Source organism: Branchiostoma floridae, chromosome 18 (assembly GCF_000003815.2).
Source record: "Branchiostoma floridae strain S238N-H82 chromosome 18, Bfl_VNyyK, whole genome shotgun sequence".
NCBI classification, from domain to species: Eukaryota; Metazoa; Chordata; class Leptocardii; order Amphioxiformes; family Branchiostomatidae; genus Branchiostoma; species Branchiostoma floridae.
In genome coordinates, this window is record NC_049996.1 from 11,968,204 (window position 1) to 11,988,669 (window position 20,466).

A 20,466-nucleotide genomic window follows, 5' to 3' on the forward strand; every position below is an offset into this window, starting at 1 on the left:
ATTAATGGCTCCTTTAATGTTGTGAGTAAGATTTTTTATTTCCAAACAGCTGACCAGTCTTGCTCAACTGATGAAGACGACAACTTCACTTGACCTGTAAGATTTTTATGGCCTTTTTCTTACTTTTCAAAATTACATGTTTTGCATGTTTGTTTGATATATTGTGTGAAAATTCTGAACCTGTTGTCCAGGTTTTTGCTAAACCTGTTCACCTTCTTCTCCCACCAGTCGCCAGAAGCTGGCCAGGATGATAGGAGTTGCTGCCAACCATTCCACTGTAGTCCATGATGATGCACAACTTTCTGAGGTACACAAGTCACAACAATATTCTATGTACAAAAGGAGTAGGAACAGTCCTGTATCTCCCAGGATTCAAACCTGCTCCGAACCCATGTCGCCAGATCACAAACCCAGCACCGCTAACCACTATGCCAAAAGCTCAGAGCCTTTGGCATGGTCAGTTTGGCAGCGCTTGAACCCCACTGTTACATATAAATACCATACAAAGTCCATTCCCTTGTACCATTTAAAAAAATAATCTATCTGTAACATACAGTCTTGATGAAGCTACTGTAACAGTAAGTGTACAACAGCAAACACACTTGAAGCACTCAGATTCATTTTTAGGCATAACAGTGTCTCAAGGTTGTCAAAACCCTTAATTTTGTATCAGGGTGTTGCTGGGAATATTTTGTGGTTTCTTGTTACTAGTATTTTGTAATTTCTTAAGAGTTCTGAACTGTGCATTCTCTTTTTTTTTCAGATCTTCACAGCCCTGGCGGAGGTGATTCGAGACAACTTCCGAAACGCCCGTCTGAAACAGAGCCTTCTGCCTGCTCTGGGGGAGCTCATGTTCCTGGTGTCATCCCTGGAGGAACAGAAAGGGGGCGCTGTTGAGAACTGGGCCATCTCTCCAACCTGCTTCACTCTCGTCATGCGATGTCTGCGAGAGGGGGTACTGTGTCATGGTTTTACGTTTTAAGATTTTCAAATAAAACTAACCAGCTACCGATCTTGTGCCCTTGGGAAAGGCACTTTACACGACTTTCCTCACTTTACTCAGGTGAAAATGAGTACTTAGCTTCGGCTAGGGCCGTCCCTCGGATAGGACGTAAAATGGAGGTCCTGTGTTTGGGGAGAGCCATACCCCAGGCACGTTAAAGAATGCCCATACGTGCGATGGTGCGGTGTGCGATGGTGCAAAATCCTTCCGTCTAAAATTGGTGATTCTCTACAAATCACCCGGACTCCAGGAAGAATAGTGACATATCAGTCACTAATGGAGATCTGTAACCAAAACAAAACAAAACCAAAACTAACCTGCCTGTACATGTCAGGGTAGAAGTTGCAATCTGGCAGAATTGCAGATTCAATCATTAGAGATCACGATCGTAATCGTGATCTCTGTCGACCAGCTCAGATTCTAACCCCTGAAAACCATTGTTGTGTCCCCCACCATAGGAAGACGCTGTGGTTCACCATGTTGCAGCCAAGATTGTTGAGAACATGGCAACCACGTCCGGCGCCCACAGGGAGAGGTTCGTGACTCCCGAGATCGGCCCCATGCTGTGGTACCTCTTCACCCACTCTACTGTCGATGCTCTCAGGATCACCGCTGTGTCTGTAAGTCAGCTAGTTTTACTTTGGAAATGTACTCAATAAAGTCAATACATTATAATGCAGCTCACCCTCTTATACTGTATGAAGTTACTAGTCCCAAATTTTTGGCAACACCTCAGGGTGAAAGCTAGTAATTTAAGGCTGATGTCTGTGAAAGAACAATCAATATTTTCAATGGTAGTTTGGGTGCAGCATGAATCTTGACTAGTTGATTGACATGAAAACCAAGTGCTATTGAAGACTCTGTAATGTAGTAGAAGAGTGTATGCTCTATTTTATGAGATGGAGTAGGGTCACTAGCTACCTTTGAATGACTCCTATAGAGTTAACTGTAAAAGTTAGGTGTGACTTGATGTCATTTGCTGTAATGTAACAAGCTGCTGTCGCATGCCTGCAAAGCTGGTGTGTTAATCTGAAGGGCAGTTATGTAAGCAATACAAAACAGACATGGGAAATTTCTAACTTGCATCTTGTTTCATGTTTGCCCCTTAGGCTATGTGCAGGTTGAGCAAGCATTCCGCCACAGTATTCCAGAGTGTGATAGAGAAGGTTGGCCTGCCCCACGTGCTGGAGTCCCTGGTGCTGGGCATCTCCCGTGTCCAGCAGTCCGTGGTCACCATGTTTATCACCATGCTGGCATCAGGGGGGCATCTACAGAGACTGGTACAGGACAAGGTAATTATAAGGCCACAGCAAGTAGATTTTATTTATGACATAAAAGATAAAGGTAGTCCCATGACCTTTGGATCACTACAGCTACTCTGAAGGCTGTCACTTCTGCAAGCAAAAAGCTACTATACAAAATATTTTTAAGTATTCTGTCATGTTGACCATAATGCTACAGGGGAAGAAAATTTCTTTTTCTTGTCTTTTTTTCAGGATTTTGTGCAGAAGCTGATGAGGCTGTTGGAGAGTCCGTCCCTGATTATCCGAGCCAAAGCTTTCCTGGCCATCCATGAGGTCATCAGGAACAACAGGGAGATGTTACTCACCTGCTGTCAGGCAAGGTAGGGATGCAGGGCTCTTTTTTGCGTTCTCTTTAAGGGCCCTTCTGTAGCAAGTCACCCTGTCTCTTAACCTCTTAACCTGTTGTTGCACCTGACTTTTATGCCAGAGGTGGGGGCAGGAAACTTTGTATTGGGAGGGGGAGGGAGAGATATTGCTGTTTTGATCTTCACCAAGTTGACCGCCAAAGGTGTGACAATCTGGGTGAGGGAGGGGGGTCTTCTGTGGTTATGACCCTCTGGAAATGCAATTTCCCGCCTTTTGAGGGGCTAATTTACCTGTAAACTTAGCTAGATTGAGTTAATAAATGATAGATTGCGTTGATAATTGTACCAACTTTGAACTCTACTTACTGTCACCTCCTCAACTCTGACCATTTGAAATGTACTCTTTACTTCTTGTCACTCTGTATCTGTAGTTAACCATACCTATATAATTAGCATTTTTGGAAATAACCGTGCAAACACAGTCAAACAGACTGACAAACAAACAGACACACAATATCAGGTTGGTGAACATGTTGTGCAGGGAGGATAAATGACTGTATGCGTATGATGATACATTACCATGACAACCGATTTTAAAATTTTCCCTCAGACTTGTGATGTACATTGAGCGAGACATGAGGAGAACCATCCCAGCTAAACCTGACCAGCAGGAAGACATGGAGTACATGATGAGGTGTCTGGACCTGCTCAATGGTTTATTTGTGGCAGAGTTGCCTCAAGTTATGGGTGAGTTAAAAGCATTTAATTTCTCTTATTGCTTCTTAAAAGTATTTTTGTTGTATAGTGTCTCAAATTTGTAGAATCTGTGTATTTCATCAAAATATTAAATAGACCTTGAGATTTGTAAGCCAACTTAGTGATAGTGTAACAGTTGGTTTAAGCACTGCCAAACTGACCGTGCCAAACGGTCCAACCTTTTGGTATAGTGGTTAGCAGCATTTGGTTTGTGAGCTGGCGGCCTGGGTTCGGCACGGGTTCAAATCCCGGGAGCCAGGAGACTGTTTCCACTTGCCTCTTACAATACATGTCTATCTGTATTTTGTACTTTGGTATGTAGCATTGGAATTCCAAAGGCTTACAGTCTTATCATAAATGATAATGTTGGCCACTAGGTGAGGCGATTGCAAGTCTTGAAGCGATATCAGGCAGAAAGCACCCCTCGTCCACCCAGGCTAAACAGCTGAAGTTACACGTACCACTGCTACCTGTCATGTTACACCTGGCCACTAGTCAGGTATGGATGTACATTTCCTCTTATACCAAGAATTTAACATGTATGATGAAATGTTGTCTATAATTATTAGAAGCTTCAGCCTTCATTATAAAATCTAACACATATTTCAGAATATTGAAAAGAATGCAACAAGAAATCTTATTGGGATTAAAGAAAATGTCACCTCTTGTTACGTAAAAAGTAAAGTGTCCTTAAGATGTAAAGGGAATTGTAATATCATGTTTAAAGCTATGCATTATAGAATCTAATTGCCTCTGTGAAAATGCTTTGGTCTTGTTACTCAACCTTGTATTGAGGGGATGGATAGTGTTAATGATAGTACAGTAGAAGAATCATTGATGGACTATTGTATGCATTCTGAGCTGAAATATCTAGTTGCTTACTAGTTGTTGAATTGTTCTCGCAGGTTTTCCGTCCAAAGGTAGTGACTGAACAGTTCATGTCTGGCATTGGAACACTGCTGGTGAGTCAAGCATATATTTCATTGTCATCATTAAAATCTTACCTCTTTTGACATAGAGTATTTATATACCCTCCCTTTCATTAAGTAATTGTATTTTTCCCAAATGTTTTTTTATTCATTATTTTTATATTTCACACTTGTTTTCTTACCCATCCAGACACATCTTCAGGGTCTGGACTCAGGAACCACAAGTATTGAATCTGCACTGGGTAAGAAAGAAATGGTGACCTCTTAAGGTAGAACTAGAAGAGAGACATTGACTTTGAAATCTCAGAGAAAAATCTTCTGAATTTACAAGAAATATTCTGAAGAAAGGGAAAACCTTAAAGAAAGGGATACACTTCAGTGCTAACAAACAAAAGAAAGAAGCTTTTGTTTCCAGACAATAGATTTGGTTGTGATTCAAGTATCCTATAATTTAGTTCATTAAGCTATTCACCAGTAGAATATATTTGAAGAAAACTGTAAGTTAAGAGCTGACTAAATATTGCATGTATCATTCTTTATCACCATATTGTACAGCTAAAATGTTAATGTGAAGCACCCCACACATGTATGTCTAACTCACTAAACTGTTCCATACTCTGTTGTTTGTTTCCAGATCAAGACGCGAACGTTGGCTTACAAAGTATAAAGCCCATTTCTGTCCCTAACTGCACTGCGTAGCTGTAGCATAGCAACACTCCCTTAATTTGCAAAGCTTTTAAAACCCCATGTACACTGGGATTTCTTGTGTGTATTTTGGTAATTGCTAGTAAACACAGATATAAACAAATATAGATACAGAAAATCAAAGCAACAAAAAGAAACAGAAATTCCTTTGAATAGTTGACTTAGTCTAAGCTTATACATTTGTACGTATGGATCATGTACATGGTTTTGTAGTTAAAGTTGGTTTGAGCCTTAATATTAATGTTCCTTCTACTATCATGCATGAGTGTACTTTTGGAAAAGTCTAATGGTATGCTTTAAACATGGTTATCTGCAAATGAGAAGTTTAAAGTTGTGATGTCCCCTTCAATTCCAGTGTAAATGGGGTTTTGTGAAATTAATCAGATATGTCCTTGTCCAAATGTCTTATTCCTGCATCTTGCATGATTTCTTGAAATAACCTCACAAATAACCAATAGTTATTCTTCTAACCACCCACATGATGTAATTTCCGGTACATGTAATATCATGCCTGCTTCACACAGTCAATTATGTAGACCAATTGCAAGATAAACTGCTACAGAAAATAGTTCATGATTCTTTAGCTTTCTGCATGACCAGTGGGAATGACATAGTTAATAATAATACTGGTATATTGACATGCAACATGTAGATTAACCTAGGTATGGACTTGAATCATTAACATTGAATGCAACATTGACTTTGATGTAGCTGTAACATGAATAGTGTATGTTGTATGCTGTGCTTTTACACAGGGGAGGCTTAAATACAATTTCATTTTTTTGTATATGTCACAGGGGAGATTGGAATCCAGGGGGATTCGGAATCCTCCTAGGGGAGATTGGAATTCCAATCTCCCCTAGGGGAGATCAGAATTCCAATCTCCCCTAGGGGAATCTGGAATCCTCCTAGGGGAGATTGGAATTCTTCTGGTGTTCTACTGGAATTCCAATCTCTCCTAAGAGGATTCCAGATTCTCCTAGGAGAGATTGGAATTCTACCAGGACAATCTTTGAATCTACCAGGAGTGGATTCAAAGTTTCAAACAATGCAACAAAGGATTTATAATTATTTCTAAGAATAAATCATATCTTATGCTTTATATCTAACACTTATTTTTCTGACAATTAAAGGTTAAGAATACTTCTCTATAGTATAGCATCTTATCCTATACTATAGCTCATTAAACATCACATTTTCAAACATTTAGTAATAGAGGAGAATCCAGAATTCTACCAAGACAATCTTTGATTTTACCAATAATCAGAATGGATGAAATTGTTTTGGAAAGTAGACTGAATCATTTGAGCCACTAACTCATAATCATATAATGGTATGCAAATGTCACCAATATGTAAATTAGCTACATTTGCATATGTCGTTATAAGTTAGTGACTCCATACTTTAGAGGTCATATTCCAATCGAAGCCAGTTCAAAATTTGACAAAATTAACAGCATAAAGTAGAATTCCAATTTCCCCTAGGGGAGATTAGAATTCCAATCTCCCCTAGGGGGATTCGGAATTCTACTTTATGCTGTTAATTCTGATCTCCCCTAGGGGAGATTGGAATTCCAATCTCCCCTAGGAGGATTCCGAATCCCCCTGGATTCCAATCTCCCCTGTGACATATTACATGTAATTATAATAGAGGAGTGATTTTTTGCCTGCCCTGTCTGTACGTCTGATCTTTACAGTAATTCATTTGAAGTCGTAATCTAATCTAGAAATCTTACTAGATCTGTCTTTTTTTTAATGAGTGCATTCTGATGAATGAAGTAAAATGTGCTGCGACATACATAGTATTGTTTTTGTTAGTAAGAGCAAACCAGATTTAAGCTTTAATTCAATTTGTTTAAGTTCAGTTTACAATACATATAGTTGAATGATGAATATATATGAATTGCCTGTGTCACAATACTGAAAGATACATTTATAACCTCTGAGAAACTGTCTCCACAGGTCCATCTGCTATGGAGGATTTGATGCATGTTGTACTGTCAGTGCTGGAGGCTCTAGCACAACATCCTACCATCCTCACACAGTACCACACTGTGGTAAGGTTAAAAGCCATATACCAGTGTATTGGAATGCTGTGATTAAACTTTAATTTGAATTCATTTGTTTAGATACCCTATGAGGCTGGAGTAATCGTTTTAGACATACATATTTGTATACCAAAAGCACTACCTAGAAGACTAACAGTACTTAAGTTCCCTAATACTGTAAATGCAGAAATGTTCGCGGTGGATTAATGTTCGCGGTTTTCGCGTTGGCCATTTCACCGCGAATTTAAAACCACCGCGAACATTTTTCTAGGGCATTAAGATATTACAGTGCATGGTGCTACCGCGAAATTAAAACCACCGCGAAAAGTCCTTTTTCCCGCTACCGCGAAATTAAATCCCCGCGAACTTAAATGCATTTACAGTAGTAAAAAAATGTACCTTTAGTTAATTATGATATAATTAGAGATAAACATAAGACCTAACACCTCAATATTTTCTTAAAGGTTATCCAGAAAATTCTGCCTCCCTTGGCTGCCCTGGTCAGCAGTGAAAATGGTAAGCTCGAGTCCTTTTTTGCCTTAGCCAAAAATTATTACTAAGACATAGTATATCATTATACAGTATATTTTTTTTTACAAAAATGATCATAGGATGGTTAGATTGCCCTTACAAGAAGTATATTTAAGTTTCTCATCAAAAGTTATGATATTTCCAGCCAACACCAGAGCCCTGTGTCTACGGATGCTGTCTGAGATCGCCTCCCTGTACCTCATCAATGATGAGCTCTATGACATGGGAACCATCTCAGAACAGACTTCAGCAAACAACAGTCAACTCAACCTTATTGTGGTGAAGATGCTGTTTCCTCAGTAAGTATAAAACCTTTTCGATTTGTTCCTGGTTGTTTGTTTGTTTGTTAAGTATCACAAAAACACAATATCTTTTTATAAGAAAATGAAAGTTATGTATTGCTCATGCCTATTTATTTGGGTCATTTCAGTTACCGGGTATTGCAAAAGTCCCTTAATAGTGTTTCAAAAAGATGCAATTCTATATAAGTTAATGGCCTTTATTGTCTGACTTGTTTTCTTGATAATTCTAGATATGAGCAGCTACTCTTGGAGCCAGACCCTCTGCCATGCTATGCATTGAAGCTGTTACAGGCTCTATTAGAGAGAAGCCCTGTGTTCGTCAGGTGAGCTTGCAGCAATGTACTGTAAATTTTTGGAAACACCTCAGGAGCTAGCCTGAGAAGGCCTTTTCAGTACGTCTTTTCAAGGTTATTAAGATATCATTGTGAAGTACTATATTACTAGACTGGAAAATATGAAAATAATTTTGGCTGCATTGGTTTTCTATGTCTTATTCTTTTAGGAACTAAGCAAGTTTTTTTGTCCACAGAAATCTTGAAGAAATGGGCTTAGTCCATGTCCTCTTCCAAGTGATAATGGTGAGAGCATTCTCTATCATCATTGATATATCTTCTATATTATGTAAAATAGAAAGTGTAAGAACTTCCACAGTACTTAGCGAGGTCACTGCATAGATGTGAAAAGGCAACTGTTACTAACAGTTACTACTGCAAAATTTTCATGATTTACTATTAGTACTTAGTGCTTTACATCCCAACAGAAAGGGACGTATAGATGTGTTATCTAGATTGTACTTAAGTTTTCTTTCTTTTTACATGTTGATCTTCAGGAACATCAGGACAATGCAACCAGCAGTACCATGCAAAGCTTGATGGGAATATTGAACTGCATTGTGGGATACAAGGACACCAACATGCAGACCCTATATGACCTAGGTATAGGTGCAAGAAAAAAAGTAGTGTGAGAGAGAACACAGAGATATTGCTGTTATCAGTCTTATACGTATTTGGTATTTACTGAGTTTTTGTAAGGTGCATGATGCATTTATCCACTCACACCAAGAAGGACTGCTACACTCCTTTTGCTAAAAGTGGTGATATCTTAATGTATGTAAATGTGCTGGAATTGTGGCTGTCCTTGAACACAGGATGTCTTATCCAAGGGACATCCCTAAAAGCTTTTGTACTCATTTTCACCTGTCAGTAAGTGAAAAAAGGAAATTCACTAGCTCCCAAGAGCATGACTAAGACTTGATACTGGGCCAAGTACGCTTCTAAAATAACCATTGCCCCACATTATGCCACAAGTCCTCAGTTCTGTTTTTTTTTTTTTAAATCAAACCCCAGCTTTAGTAGTAATAGTAATAGCAACAATGAGTCTTCCTGTATTGATAATTATTGGTCCCCCAATGACTTTTGACATTCTACACACTTCCGTTCAGGTCTAGTGGACCAGCTGATAGCCATGCTCTTGGAGGTGACCAGTCAGTGTATGGAGTCTGAGGAGAAAGGGGATGTGAAGGCCCCCATCGCCTCCCTGCTGTCCCTGCTAGACACTCTCCACTGCCTGCTCAAGTACATCACAAACCTGATTAGACAGGCACTACAGGTGAGTGTATGGTTTGCTGCTCTAGTAGAATTTTAAGTTAAAATGGGACATTCAAAGGCCTCCTGCGGGGCAAAAGTACTGTCAAATAGGTCACAGTTGAAGACTTTGGTCACTCGTGGCCTGGTAGCCTCTATGAAATAGCAGACTTTATGCTCCGTAAGGGATCAATGTACATTTTGTATCAGGGTCAGGGCTTGGAGGCGCAGTACCCTTGTTCCCCTCCTTAAACAACCTGCTACATATACCTTGTGAAGGAAATCATAGTTAAGTAAAGCCTCAGAATATCCTCTTCTTTGTGATAATACATACAGGACACCTTGTTTCAGGGTCAGAAGACAGGAGAGCAGACCCAGGCAGCAGAGAAGCTACTGGTGGTGAACAAGCCTTTAGTGGATCTCACTAGCTTACTCATTCAACTGGTAAAGATGTATTCTCTGATCTGTATTTATTTTTAGTAATTGGTCATTGTGTGGTCGACACAAGGCATTACAAAGTCCTCAAAAGTTTGTCCAAGCACACCTAATACTGATCACCCATGCTCTATCCGATAAGTGTGTTGGGTTCTTAAACATGCTGGGATTTAATGCCCAAGGCTCCCCAATGCACTGGGTTGAAGGGCTATCTAATAAAAGTATCCCCTCACACTGTGCCCAAGCAATGTTTTGACCTCAGCCCTCTTGATTCATTGATGTCATGTTAGAGAGGGATCAATTGTTTGTTTTGCTACTGCCCCAGACACACAGCAGGGAAATGAATCGACCAATAAGTCTGCAATCTCTAGATTACATTTTTGGTAGTAATACACCCGGTGTTCTCTTCATCATCACACTATCTCTAGAGATCAACTGTTGTTCACTGGTCACCAAATCCTGTCCAAGGTCACATTATTGGGTGAAAAGTTTCTTTGAGTTTCTGCGATAATTGAATCTGGCCACCTTATTTTAATGAATAAATGCAAGCAATGCTTGTCGACCTTTTGTTTTCCCCCAGTTGTGTCACGATGATCCAGACATCAAAGACTGGGCATCTCGCTGCCTGTCCCTGATGGTACAGCTGTATGGAGGGGAGTACGCAGACACTTTCAGCCCCGAGTGTGTGGAGTGTTTCGCTGAGGCTCTCACTTCTGCCGACGCCAGGAGACAAAAACTGCTGCTCAGGATTATCAAAAGAGTGGTACTTGTTCATTTATTTCTTTTCATTTAGTATTTATTCTTACCAATGAAGGTTAGACATCCAGGTAATGAGATACATGTGTGTGTATGTACTCAATACAAAAGCTACTCAAATGACTGGATATGTTTTGTAAATGGTCAAAAGTTTTAGACATTATCCGCTGTATGTACTAGGCCTTCTGTATCATGCTTCCATTCTACTCCCTCAATATCTTTAAGTTATGCCTTTGAAGGTTAGACATCAGGTATATACTGTGATAAGATACGCAAAGTAACAGTTACTTCAGCAACTGGATAGAATTATTTTCCAAATTCTATTCAGATGCTTGAGTAACTGTTAACATCCATATCTGGAAGAGCTTTAAGTCACTGTTGTAGTTCAATGATGTTGATATTTTGTATGTTCTTTTAATCAGATTGTAACCGAGAAGAGGCATGCTGCAGTGCTGAGGGAACAGGGACAGCCTCTAGTGGAGGCCATGACTAGTATGGTCAAGGTGGCAAGGTCAGCATTCATAGTATCAACCTAAAATGGTTTAGTGTCTTGAAACTTTATTCACAAAATAGGAGAAGTGTAAAATACTTTTAATGTATGTACAGTGATGGACAGTCACTCATTTCATTTGTGTATGTACAGTATATTCAGGTTCAATGCCTTGCTTTTTAACAGTAGACTAAATAACAGTGTGTAAACGACAACCCACAATGTGTAATCCTCAGGAATGTTGTTACTTCTGAAGTCACTACTTTATGTAGTGTATTCAGTACAAAAATAGAATGTGTCACCTCACCTCACCTAGTCCCATCCTCATCAGGAGGGTCGGGGACTATGGTTGTCTCCAGCACAAGCCGTCGCCATTCCTCCCTGTTTTTAGCCGTCTGGGTGCACACCGCCAGGGACCTGATGATATATTCATTTGTGTCATTTCCATCCTTTTCAGCTCCCATGCAGATGTCGCAGTGTCATCACTGGCAGCTGACATACTCAAGACTATTGGTGTCAAGATATAAACATGCCTTAAATTGTATTCAGTGGCCTTTCAGTGTTGTATATGTATTTACCGGTATATGCTGTGATATGTTGCACTCGTTGCTTATGATATGAAAGACTGGGTGAAAGATGTACATTTGTATGGTGTTGTGGTTTTAATTCTTTAAACAAGAATGCATACAAGTGATTTTTTGCTAATATACAAATGCTATACATGACAATCAAGTATGTCAACTTTTGTAAAGAAATGTAGTCTACATGTATGCACATTGTTGTGGAGAGCTATGATGTAGTTATTTGAAATGTGCTTGAATGTGTGTCTGTGTGTTGTTCAGTGGACTTACATTCCATCAATGTATGTTACTTAATAAAGCTAATGGTTGAAAATAAGTCTGAAATTATTTCTTTATTGTTATGTAAATAAACTGTGCATCATTCTTTTCAAGTTCTTTGTGTGTTCCACTTTTATTTTACAAAGTGTAAACTAAGTGAAGTACTGCTATTTCCTATTTGAGCTATATATTTGTAAAATATGACAAAAGGAGTCTATCCTTGACATGCCTTGCCAGCAAACCATATCTAAGAATTAGACCCTTTTATAGATCTATAAGCTGGTTCATGGATTAAATTGCATATGTGCAGCAAGATGCACCATGGGAAATATGTCAAAGGTGAAGTCCCCAGAGACATAAACAAAATGTCTGGACAAGTTTATAGTAAGCATGGTCCAGATGAGAATTGTTCGCAAGTTACAATGTAGGGGCCTTCACTCCTTACATATCACAATGAATGTTGCAATTTAATATAATGAACTAGCAAATTTGACATTTCGTCTTTGGCACATACCCCAAAAGGTACTAGTAACTACTACAGCTGCATCAGTGCAGCTTCCATATGAGCATTGCAAATGGTAATAAAGTCAAACTAAATATAATTGTGCATGTTTGAACAGTGTTTTCAACGATTGAGCAACTTTTCTTATGCAGTACCATTTCAAAGCACTTTGTTTTACATTTACAGTTGAATGAGATATTGTATGAAAGGTTAGTCTTATCTGTTATTCATTGGTTAAAGGATATATGAAGTGAAATAATGGTTATGAATATCAAGTCATGGTGTCATGTTACTTCTTAAGTTAGTGACATGATTTTGAATATGTCAAAGCACATTGCCATAAATATAGCTAGTGTACATGTATGTTTATATTACATAAGTAGTTATTGCAGACATAAGATCTTGCCATATGGACTACCTTTCAAGCATCAATGGACAGATCCTATATCTTTTTACATGTAGTTATCTACAATGTACATATTGCAGCACTGGTCTTGAGACCTTTCTTTGCCCCATTCATAGACCATCTCATAGCCTTACCCACATCAGTCAAAGGCTAGAAAATGCAAAATAAAAACATAAAAATACCAACATTGGTCAAACAACTAATTACCATCTTGTCATTGGCCACACCTCGAATTGCCATTTATTGGTTGAACTGCTATTTGCTATTCTCTCATTGGCTGAACTGTTAATTGTGTTACTGTTAGACAAGTCAGGATAGGGCTTAGTGCTAAGGCTACGCTCTACTTGTTTTGGGCATCACATTGGTCAAACAACTAATTGCCGTTCTCGCATTGGTCACACCTCAAATTGCCATTCTTTGGTTGAAATGCTGAATGCTATTCTCTTATTGGTAGAACTGTTAATTGTGTTATGACAAGCTAGTCAGGATAGGGCTTGAGTGCTAAGGTTACGCTCTACTTGTTGTTGGCGTCACATTGAGATGTATCCTCTCTGGTGTTCGACCTGTGGATGAAGAGAATGTGCTCCTCTTGACGATGTATCTGTCCTTCTTCCTCCCCTTGCAGTACACCTTATCCCACCACTTCTGCACATCTTCTCTCAGAACACAGTGGAAGATGAAGATGAAGAGGCCTTGTAGGGTGTTGAAGATACAGAAGAGATAGGCGAAGACGATCCGGGTGTCATTGATGACGAAGAAACCGAACATCCATGTGAGACCAAACAGGACAAGGAGACTGACGGCACGACGTAGCTGGCGGACCACCCATTTGGGGTCGGACTCGTCTTTCTTGGAACCTGGGTAGGAAGACAATAGTTCATCATACATGGATAAAAACGAAAAATACATTTTTGATGTTTATCTTTTTTGTAGTATGTTATGTAGTTAAGTTAAGTTTTATTACAAGGTATACAAGTAGGTGAAAGCTAGCTATATGTGTATTAACAAAGTCACCATTCTTCATAACTTAAGACAGGAATTGAGATAACCTTTGTGGGACCTTTGACCTAACTTTCTGTTGTCTCCACTTGCCTAGCATCCCGCTACTACTTCCTATCACTCTTACGTCTTCAAATAACTATGAAAACACAAGAACACAAACATCCATACACAACTATAAACACACAAGAACATATTTTTAAAAAAAACATACACAGAGGCAACAGAATGCAGGGTCCATAGCATTAAGATCAACAGGATCATATCTTACCAGTGAGTTTGATCTGTTTCCTCTCCCTCTTGGCCAGGTTGTACAGGATGATGCAGAACAGCACCAGGTTGAACAGCAGGATCACCCCGGCGGGCAGCAGGAAGGCATAGATCAGCGGCATCTGGGCCAGCCAGCAGCTGTCAACACAAAAACTAACTTTTAATATGAAAAAAAGGTAAAATTCTTCCTAATCCTATGCCTATCAAAGTATGGGCACAGTCCCAGTCATTTTATGATCCTTGTAACTCTCTTTCTCATAGAGTGCCAAGCAGAGAAAGTAGAATGTTCAATTTTGAAAGCCTTTGGTATGACCCAGCCACAACCCTACAAATAATATACATATTCTATCATGGTCATATAGCCAAAGATGAGTTTTAGTCAAACACTATTCTTATTGTAGATAGGTACCGTACCTATCTACAATAAGAATAGTGTGGATGCCACAATTATGATGAACATGAGCATATTATATTGAAAAATGAACACTTACTAGTTGGTGTTCCTGTATTCATAGAGACTTGATGGTCCCACTGTCAGAATCATGGCTATAAAGGGAAAGCCTGGAGGGAAGGAAAATGTTAGTTTAATAGAAAATTCTTAACTTTCTCCCTACTGTCTAACCCCAAAACCAGTACATATTTGCTGCCAAATGACAGAAGATGTACATGTAGGTAGATGCAGAGTAACTTCTGGTAATGCTACGGGAATGTATATTCAGCACCAAGGACAGGGAAACTTCATTGATATTGTCCTTTCCAGTAATGTATAAACAGGGATACGAAGCCAGCATCCTTTACCCCAACTTCTTTCAATTTATACAGGCTTTTCCTCCATATCTCTCTAATTAGTGTGATTGTTAACTGGTACATGTTCCAATTGATAATTACTACTACTACAGCTGCTAGTCAGCGTTCTTCTTACCATATGCCAGAGCAGCAGCCTTGGGAATGAAGTTCCTGGTCACATACTGCTCAAACACCATCACAGCTGCCAGGTAGATGTTAATAGCTTCCATCGCCATCCAGATCAAGGCAGCCAATAAGAAATAGTGTAACAAAGCTGTCACGACCGTGCAGCCAATGGGAGAACCCGTCTGATTGATGCCAGCGAGGAATATGATGAGGATGGCCAGTAAGGTTACACAGAGGTTGATGAGAACCACCCTCTGGATCCGGGCGTGGACTCCGGTTGTACGACGGTTGTACTTTCTGTAAAGGAAATGAGACACTTTTACCATTGGATTTGGAAACAGTTACTACAAGTCTGTTCTTCAGAGAAGGAGATGCTTGATTTCTGATGCAATATATTTTCCATAGGCTAGTATTGTTATGATATTCACAAATGATAAGAGGTCAGAGTGCCAGGAAGTGAAGTTCAGAGTTACCAAAATCAGTTATTTAACGACAACTGAGATTGTCATGTTTCCTGAAGTGTGACAGGAAGCGACGGTCTGAGTGACAGGAAGTTAAGTTCAGTGTTGACAGAATTAGTCATTTATCAAACTGACAGACATAAAATAGAATTAGTCATTTATCAAACTGACAGACATTAATTCCAGGTCATGGGGTCAATGAAAGAGTACCAGCTTACAGTGAGGTATTCTTTTTTGTGTGTGTGTTTTCACAGTTATACAATGTTGTACATATGTCATGCATATGCTGGACAAAACATGAAAGTTCAAACAACTACATTTTGAAGAAAAACGTGCTCTAGTCTAATATATTTCCCGGTGTGATGTAAATGTAAATATCAGTTTGTTTCCATACCTTGTGATGACGAAGGATAGTAGTGTAAGGACCAGCCCTGCAATAGAAATAGCACATCCCACTATGGTGATGACCTGTAGTGGTGTCTCGTGTACTCCAAATCCTGAGCCATGTAGGTCCTGAGGAAAAGGAGGACAAAAAACAACAACATCTTGAACACCGTGTAGTATTTTTCAATCATGCAAGACTGCCTTGAGATGTGATGATGAACACCATCTATGATAACAGTAGAGCTTGCTGCATTTTGCTGCAAAAAGATGTCCTTTACCAATTGATCACAAAAGCAAGGGAAAAAAGTCTTAAGCCTTGAACACACATTATCATATAGCCCAGTCATGTTGACCAACAAGAAGGCTCCACTTTTGCCAAACCCACCAGTCATTATCTAATGTTTCTCTATAATCACAACTTTTTCACTTCTCAAACTCGGTGGCCCTATTCGTTGTTATTGGGTCCGGTCATGCCTTAGGGCAGATTATAGCATATTGGTCTTTCATAGAGTCAATTCCAAGTCACCGAGATGGTTTTGAAATAATATTTGTAATAAGTTTGAACTATTTTGAGTAAAAGACATTTCAGTCACTAAAGTTCGAAATTGTTCAAACATTTCAAAATGAAAGTTTAAACATGTTTGAACCTTTTTATATTAGTTGGAACATTTGGGAAAGTAATGATATAATTATCTCTTTATTTAGAACAATTTTCAAACATCTATGTGTTTTTGTTATAGTTCCAACATGTTCCAACATTTTGTGTCATTTTTTCCCTCCATAAAAACTTTTATTGACCCCATAAACAAAGCTGCTAAGCTTGGTCCTTTGTTTGGCTCTTGTATTTTTAGATTTTCTTTAGTATACACTGGTGAGTCTTTTGTGGGAAGGTGGCAGACAGACATAATTTCCTGCACTTGGCAGGGATGTGTGAATTGCCCTCTTTCTAGCCCACTGCCCCAGATACAAAACATTGTATCAATGTTCGAACATGTGATCACAAATGATGCATCTATGTTGGAACAGTTTAGAAACTAACAGAAATAATGTATTTGATGTTAGAAATGTTTCTCACATGTTTGAATACTATAGAAATATTTAGAACGTCACATAGATGTTATAAATAGTTCTAAACAGTTACTTATCACAGTTAGATTGTTACAAAGATTTCCAAAATGTTGGAACTAAAGGCAAGAAACACCCTCTCGGTAATATGGAATCGACTCTATGTCAAAACTAACTATTGTGAAACAAAACTGACTCAGAGGCACTGTGCATTGTATAACAACTTGTTCTATATGTATAGTATACAAAAGATGTACTCACAAAGAAGGCTGCAAAGTTGGTGAGGTGATAGACCTCACATGTGTAAACTCCATTCTCCTCTCCTTTGTACTCGCACCCTTCCGAGGACCACGCACCCTGTCCTGCCTCGGCCTCGAAATCCCAGAAAACACACCTGACTGTCTCTATGTCCTCAGGTGAGATGTCCTGCAGAGGGAAAGATTAGGTTAGAAGATGGGAAAATAAGTAAATGCAGTTAGTCCCGCGGCATAGCTCAAAAATTGTGCAAATTTGTTAAGTAGATAGAATTTTGTTCATTGAGAGTTTTTTCTTATCTATTAAATGGGCATAAACTTACATACCCTCCTTTTGTTAATGACATAAAATTAAACCTTTGTGTACATTAATGGGATATCTGATTGCCACCAATCACATACAAAAGGGTAAAGGTAGTCCCATAGCCATAGGGGCAGTAAGTTGTTATCCACTGTGTCTAGGGCGTGGTATTGGGAGGCAGAGCCCATCCCTCTCCTCCTACCACCTTTTACATCCCCAACTGAAGTCAGGTACCCATTTTTGCACTTGGAAAGTTGTGTTTTAACCCAAGATAGGACGTACTGTGGTGTACTTTCGTTCAGTCAGTGTCACTGTGTCCGCAAATCTTTCTAAAAAGTGCCTTCCCTGCGACAGGTAGCCTAACAGGATTTGAACCCAGGACCTCAGGACCAAATACCCTGTCGTCACACCACACAACCCCACAAATCACCTAACTCTATCCATAAAGCTCTAAGTATGAATGATCCATATGTACCTCCAGAGGTGTTAATGTGATGACCACAGGCTTGGTCAGGTCCTTGACCTGAAGTCCTGCTAGTTTACTGCCGATGACGCGAGAACCCACGGGACCCTGGGAAGGGTCGATGAACAGGCTGCTGTCGTTGTACAGGATGTAACTTACACGAACATCTGCAACAGCAATCAACCATTTTAGTTCATCCTATTTTGAAACATTTCAAATCATGTTCGTATTTCAAATGCTTATACATACATCAGTGACAAAACCTCTGGGTTTTAGCCAAACATCCTATTATCATGCAATACAACCCAAATAAAAGTTTACATATTTCTCACACTTTTCGGTGTACACGGCAGTGCCATAAACTATTTTGAGCAATTGGACCATACTACAAGCACCTGATGTGTCTTCTGATAGTGGTACTGTGTTTGACCACCATTCTCTTTCTCCCAAGTGCCAATAAGATACTAGCATTTGTGTTTGCAGATTTTGCTGTGACATCTTTACTGGAAAGCACATTTTTGTTCTGTCGTCTCATTCGTCTGCTGTAAACCCCTTGTCTTAGTGCTACATGTACATGTACATTTACATTTAGAGATGGTTGGTCAACAAAGTACATGTTTATCACAGTAGACTTGCCATACTCAACTAGGAGTGGCTGTCCATCATATCACATTGACATATTAAACAATGCTCCTTAAGTCACAGTCAACTTAAATATCTTCAGTTGGTAGGTCTTCAGACAGTCACAATTTTTGCTGACCTGCTGTGTTGTTGATCTGTAGTACTCTTGAGAGGTTGGTAGGTAGAGTGATGGAGATGTCAGTGTCCTGTGGTGACCCAGCTCTGCTTGCTGTAGTGAAGCTGGACACACTGCCTGACGCCAGACTGTCTGTCGTGTTTCCACTGCTTGAGAAGGCAAATCCTTACGGGAAGGAACGTCAAAAGTAAATCTTAATTTAAAAAAACATTACACAATACCTCCCCATGAATTAGTAGCCTCTTCCATTGACCTCATGACCTGGAATGTCAGCAAACAGATGAGGTTGATAAATGACTGATTTTACCAACTCTGAATTCTACTTCTGGTAACCTGCAACTCTGTTTGACCCACACTTCCTGTCACTTTGGTAAGACATTCCTACATTTAGCATAGCACAAAGAAATAACTGTAGAAACACAAACTGATAATAACACCTACATAACATGAAGATGAGACAAAGAAAACATCCAATACCTTGTCCCATGTCTAGTTCCTCTAGACTGACGTCCACAGCCTGTAGAGCCACAGCAGGGCGGACTGTGGTGTACTTTCTCTCAGTCAGCATCACTGTGTCAGCAAACCTTTCTAATGCCTGGGCAACTCTGGACAAAATTAAACATGGTGATTAGTGATTGATAGCGATTGACACCATATAGCAAGCTTGAGTGTGATACATACATGTGTAACATGCTTGTCTTCTTAAGTTTCCACTCAAAAATCATACCTCTGTCATTTCTGCCATTTAAAGACATCAAGCTCATGGAGAAAGAAAGATAGTCTCCTGAACAATAAAAGAAACTATGCTGTTCTTAAGACAGTACCTGGTTGGTCCCTGTCTCTCCTGTTGACTCTGCTTGAGAACAGTGGCGTTAACACTCATCAGGTTGTCTACGGTAGTCAGGAGGGAGTCCCCAACCTTAAAGAGAAGACAAGTCAATGATATACATAATGTATTGTCAACAGGAACACTTAACCCAGGTGTTAGAGGTGTAAATGTTTTATCCCCCACCTAATTATACTAATATTCTGTATCCAAAAGGTTCTTAATCGTTATGTCCTTAGTGCTGAAGAGCCATCAAATGGACTTATCTGCTCTCTTCCTTTCCACCAGGCCTGTGTTCAGATGTTAAGACACCTCATAACACTAACCTATCAGAGCCAGAAAGGTGAGATTGTAGTATAGAGACAGACAGTAGTTACCTGTTCAGTAGGACTGGCACTGACTATCTCCTGTATGAGTACACTTGTAGTGGTGACTTCATCAGGTGTCAGAGTTGCCGACTGTGTGGTGATGACTTGCAGTTCTGTAGCTACTGTCACAGCTGTCTCCGTGGTTACTGTTGTCTGAGGTACACAAAGTGTATTATCAATACAGTCATATTACAATCAGTGAGAATAACATTGAACTGTTCACTTGACTAGGGGAGTATGCTAAACTTTCATGAAGTGAGGTATTGTTTTCGGTGTGTCTATTTGTCCATCTGTGTTTTTGCATTGCATATTTTCCATTTGTGTACATTCACCACAGTGTGAGAGGACTTAAAGGCCAGGTTTGCCTGAGTGACAGGAATCAAATGTCAGAGTTGCCAGAATTAGTAACCTATCAACCTTGTGGTGGCAACCATCGGCAACTGACAGGCATTTCAGGTCATGGGGTTAATTAAAGAAGGGAGATGTTTTGAGTATGTTGAATGTTTCAGTTAA

At 39.5% G+C, this 20,466-nt stretch overlaps 2 protein-coding genes across 4 annotated transcripts in view; one reads left to right on the forward strand and one right to left on the reverse strand.

Annotated features, from left to right (window-relative positions):
* The window catches only part of LOC118405603 (serine/threonine-protein kinase ULK4-like), an 18,903-nt gene extending 6,805 nt beyond the window's left edge, over positions 1–12,098 (forward strand). Inside the window, exons 12-33 of one of the 2 annotated variants that reach the window (XM_035805148.1) lie at positions 50–96; positions 229–307; positions 764–955; positions 1,462–1,623; positions 2,113–2,295; positions 2,500–2,627; positions 3,223–3,359; positions 3,746–3,867; positions 4,274–4,330; positions 4,488–4,539; positions 4,932–4,958; positions 6,964–7,058; positions 7,514–7,565; positions 7,726–7,879; positions 8,113–8,205; positions 8,412–8,460; positions 8,712–8,817; positions 9,324–9,490; positions 9,817–9,909; positions 10,481–10,663; positions 11,079–11,167; positions 11,604–12,098. In XM_035805148.1, the coding sequence (XP_035661041.1) occupies positions 50–96; positions 229–307; positions 764–955; positions 1,462–1,623; positions 2,113–2,295; positions 2,500–2,627; positions 3,223–3,359; positions 3,746–3,867; positions 4,274–4,330; positions 4,488–4,539; positions 4,932–4,958; positions 6,964–7,058; positions 7,514–7,565; positions 7,726–7,879; positions 8,113–8,205; positions 8,412–8,460; positions 8,712–8,817; positions 9,324–9,490; positions 9,817–9,909; positions 10,481–10,663; positions 11,079–11,167; positions 11,604–11,673 (2,337 nt within the window). In that variant the 3' untranslated portion in view covers positions 11,674–12,098. The remainder of the gene's footprint in view (positions 1–49; positions 97–228; positions 308–763; positions 956–1,461; positions 1,624–2,112; positions 2,296–2,499; positions 2,628–3,222; positions 3,360–3,745; positions 3,868–4,273; positions 4,331–4,487; positions 4,540–4,931; positions 4,959–6,963; positions 7,059–7,513; positions 7,566–7,725; positions 7,880–8,112; positions 8,206–8,411; positions 8,461–8,711; positions 8,818–9,323; positions 9,491–9,816; positions 9,910–10,480; positions 10,664–11,078; positions 11,168–11,603) is intronic. The other variant, XM_035805149.1, reaches the window with a different exon arrangement.
* Positions 12,045–20,466, reverse strand: part of LOC118405604 (adhesion G protein-coupled receptor L1-like) — a 31,467-nt gene continuing 23,045 nt past the window's right edge. For both annotated transcript variants that reach the window (XM_035805150.1, XM_035805151.1), the window contains 11 exons: positions 19,963–20,106; positions 19,584–19,678; positions 19,237–19,364; positions 18,763–18,924; positions 18,015–18,169; positions 17,246–17,410; positions 15,930–16,048; positions 15,085–15,371; positions 14,654–14,723; positions 14,164–14,300; positions 12,045–13,750 (listed from right to left, as the gene is read on the reverse strand). In XM_035805150.1, coding sequence (XP_035661043.1) covers positions 13,401–13,750; positions 14,164–14,300; positions 14,654–14,723; positions 15,085–15,371; positions 15,930–16,048; positions 17,246–17,410; positions 18,015–18,169; positions 18,763–18,924; positions 19,237–19,364; positions 19,584–19,678; positions 19,963–20,106 — 1,812 coding nt within the window. In that variant the 3' untranslated portion in view covers positions 12,045–13,400. The remainder of the gene's footprint in view (positions 13,751–14,163; positions 14,301–14,653; positions 14,724–15,084; positions 15,372–15,929; positions 16,049–17,245; positions 17,411–18,014; positions 18,170–18,762; positions 18,925–19,236; positions 19,365–19,583; positions 19,679–19,962; positions 20,107–20,466) is intronic.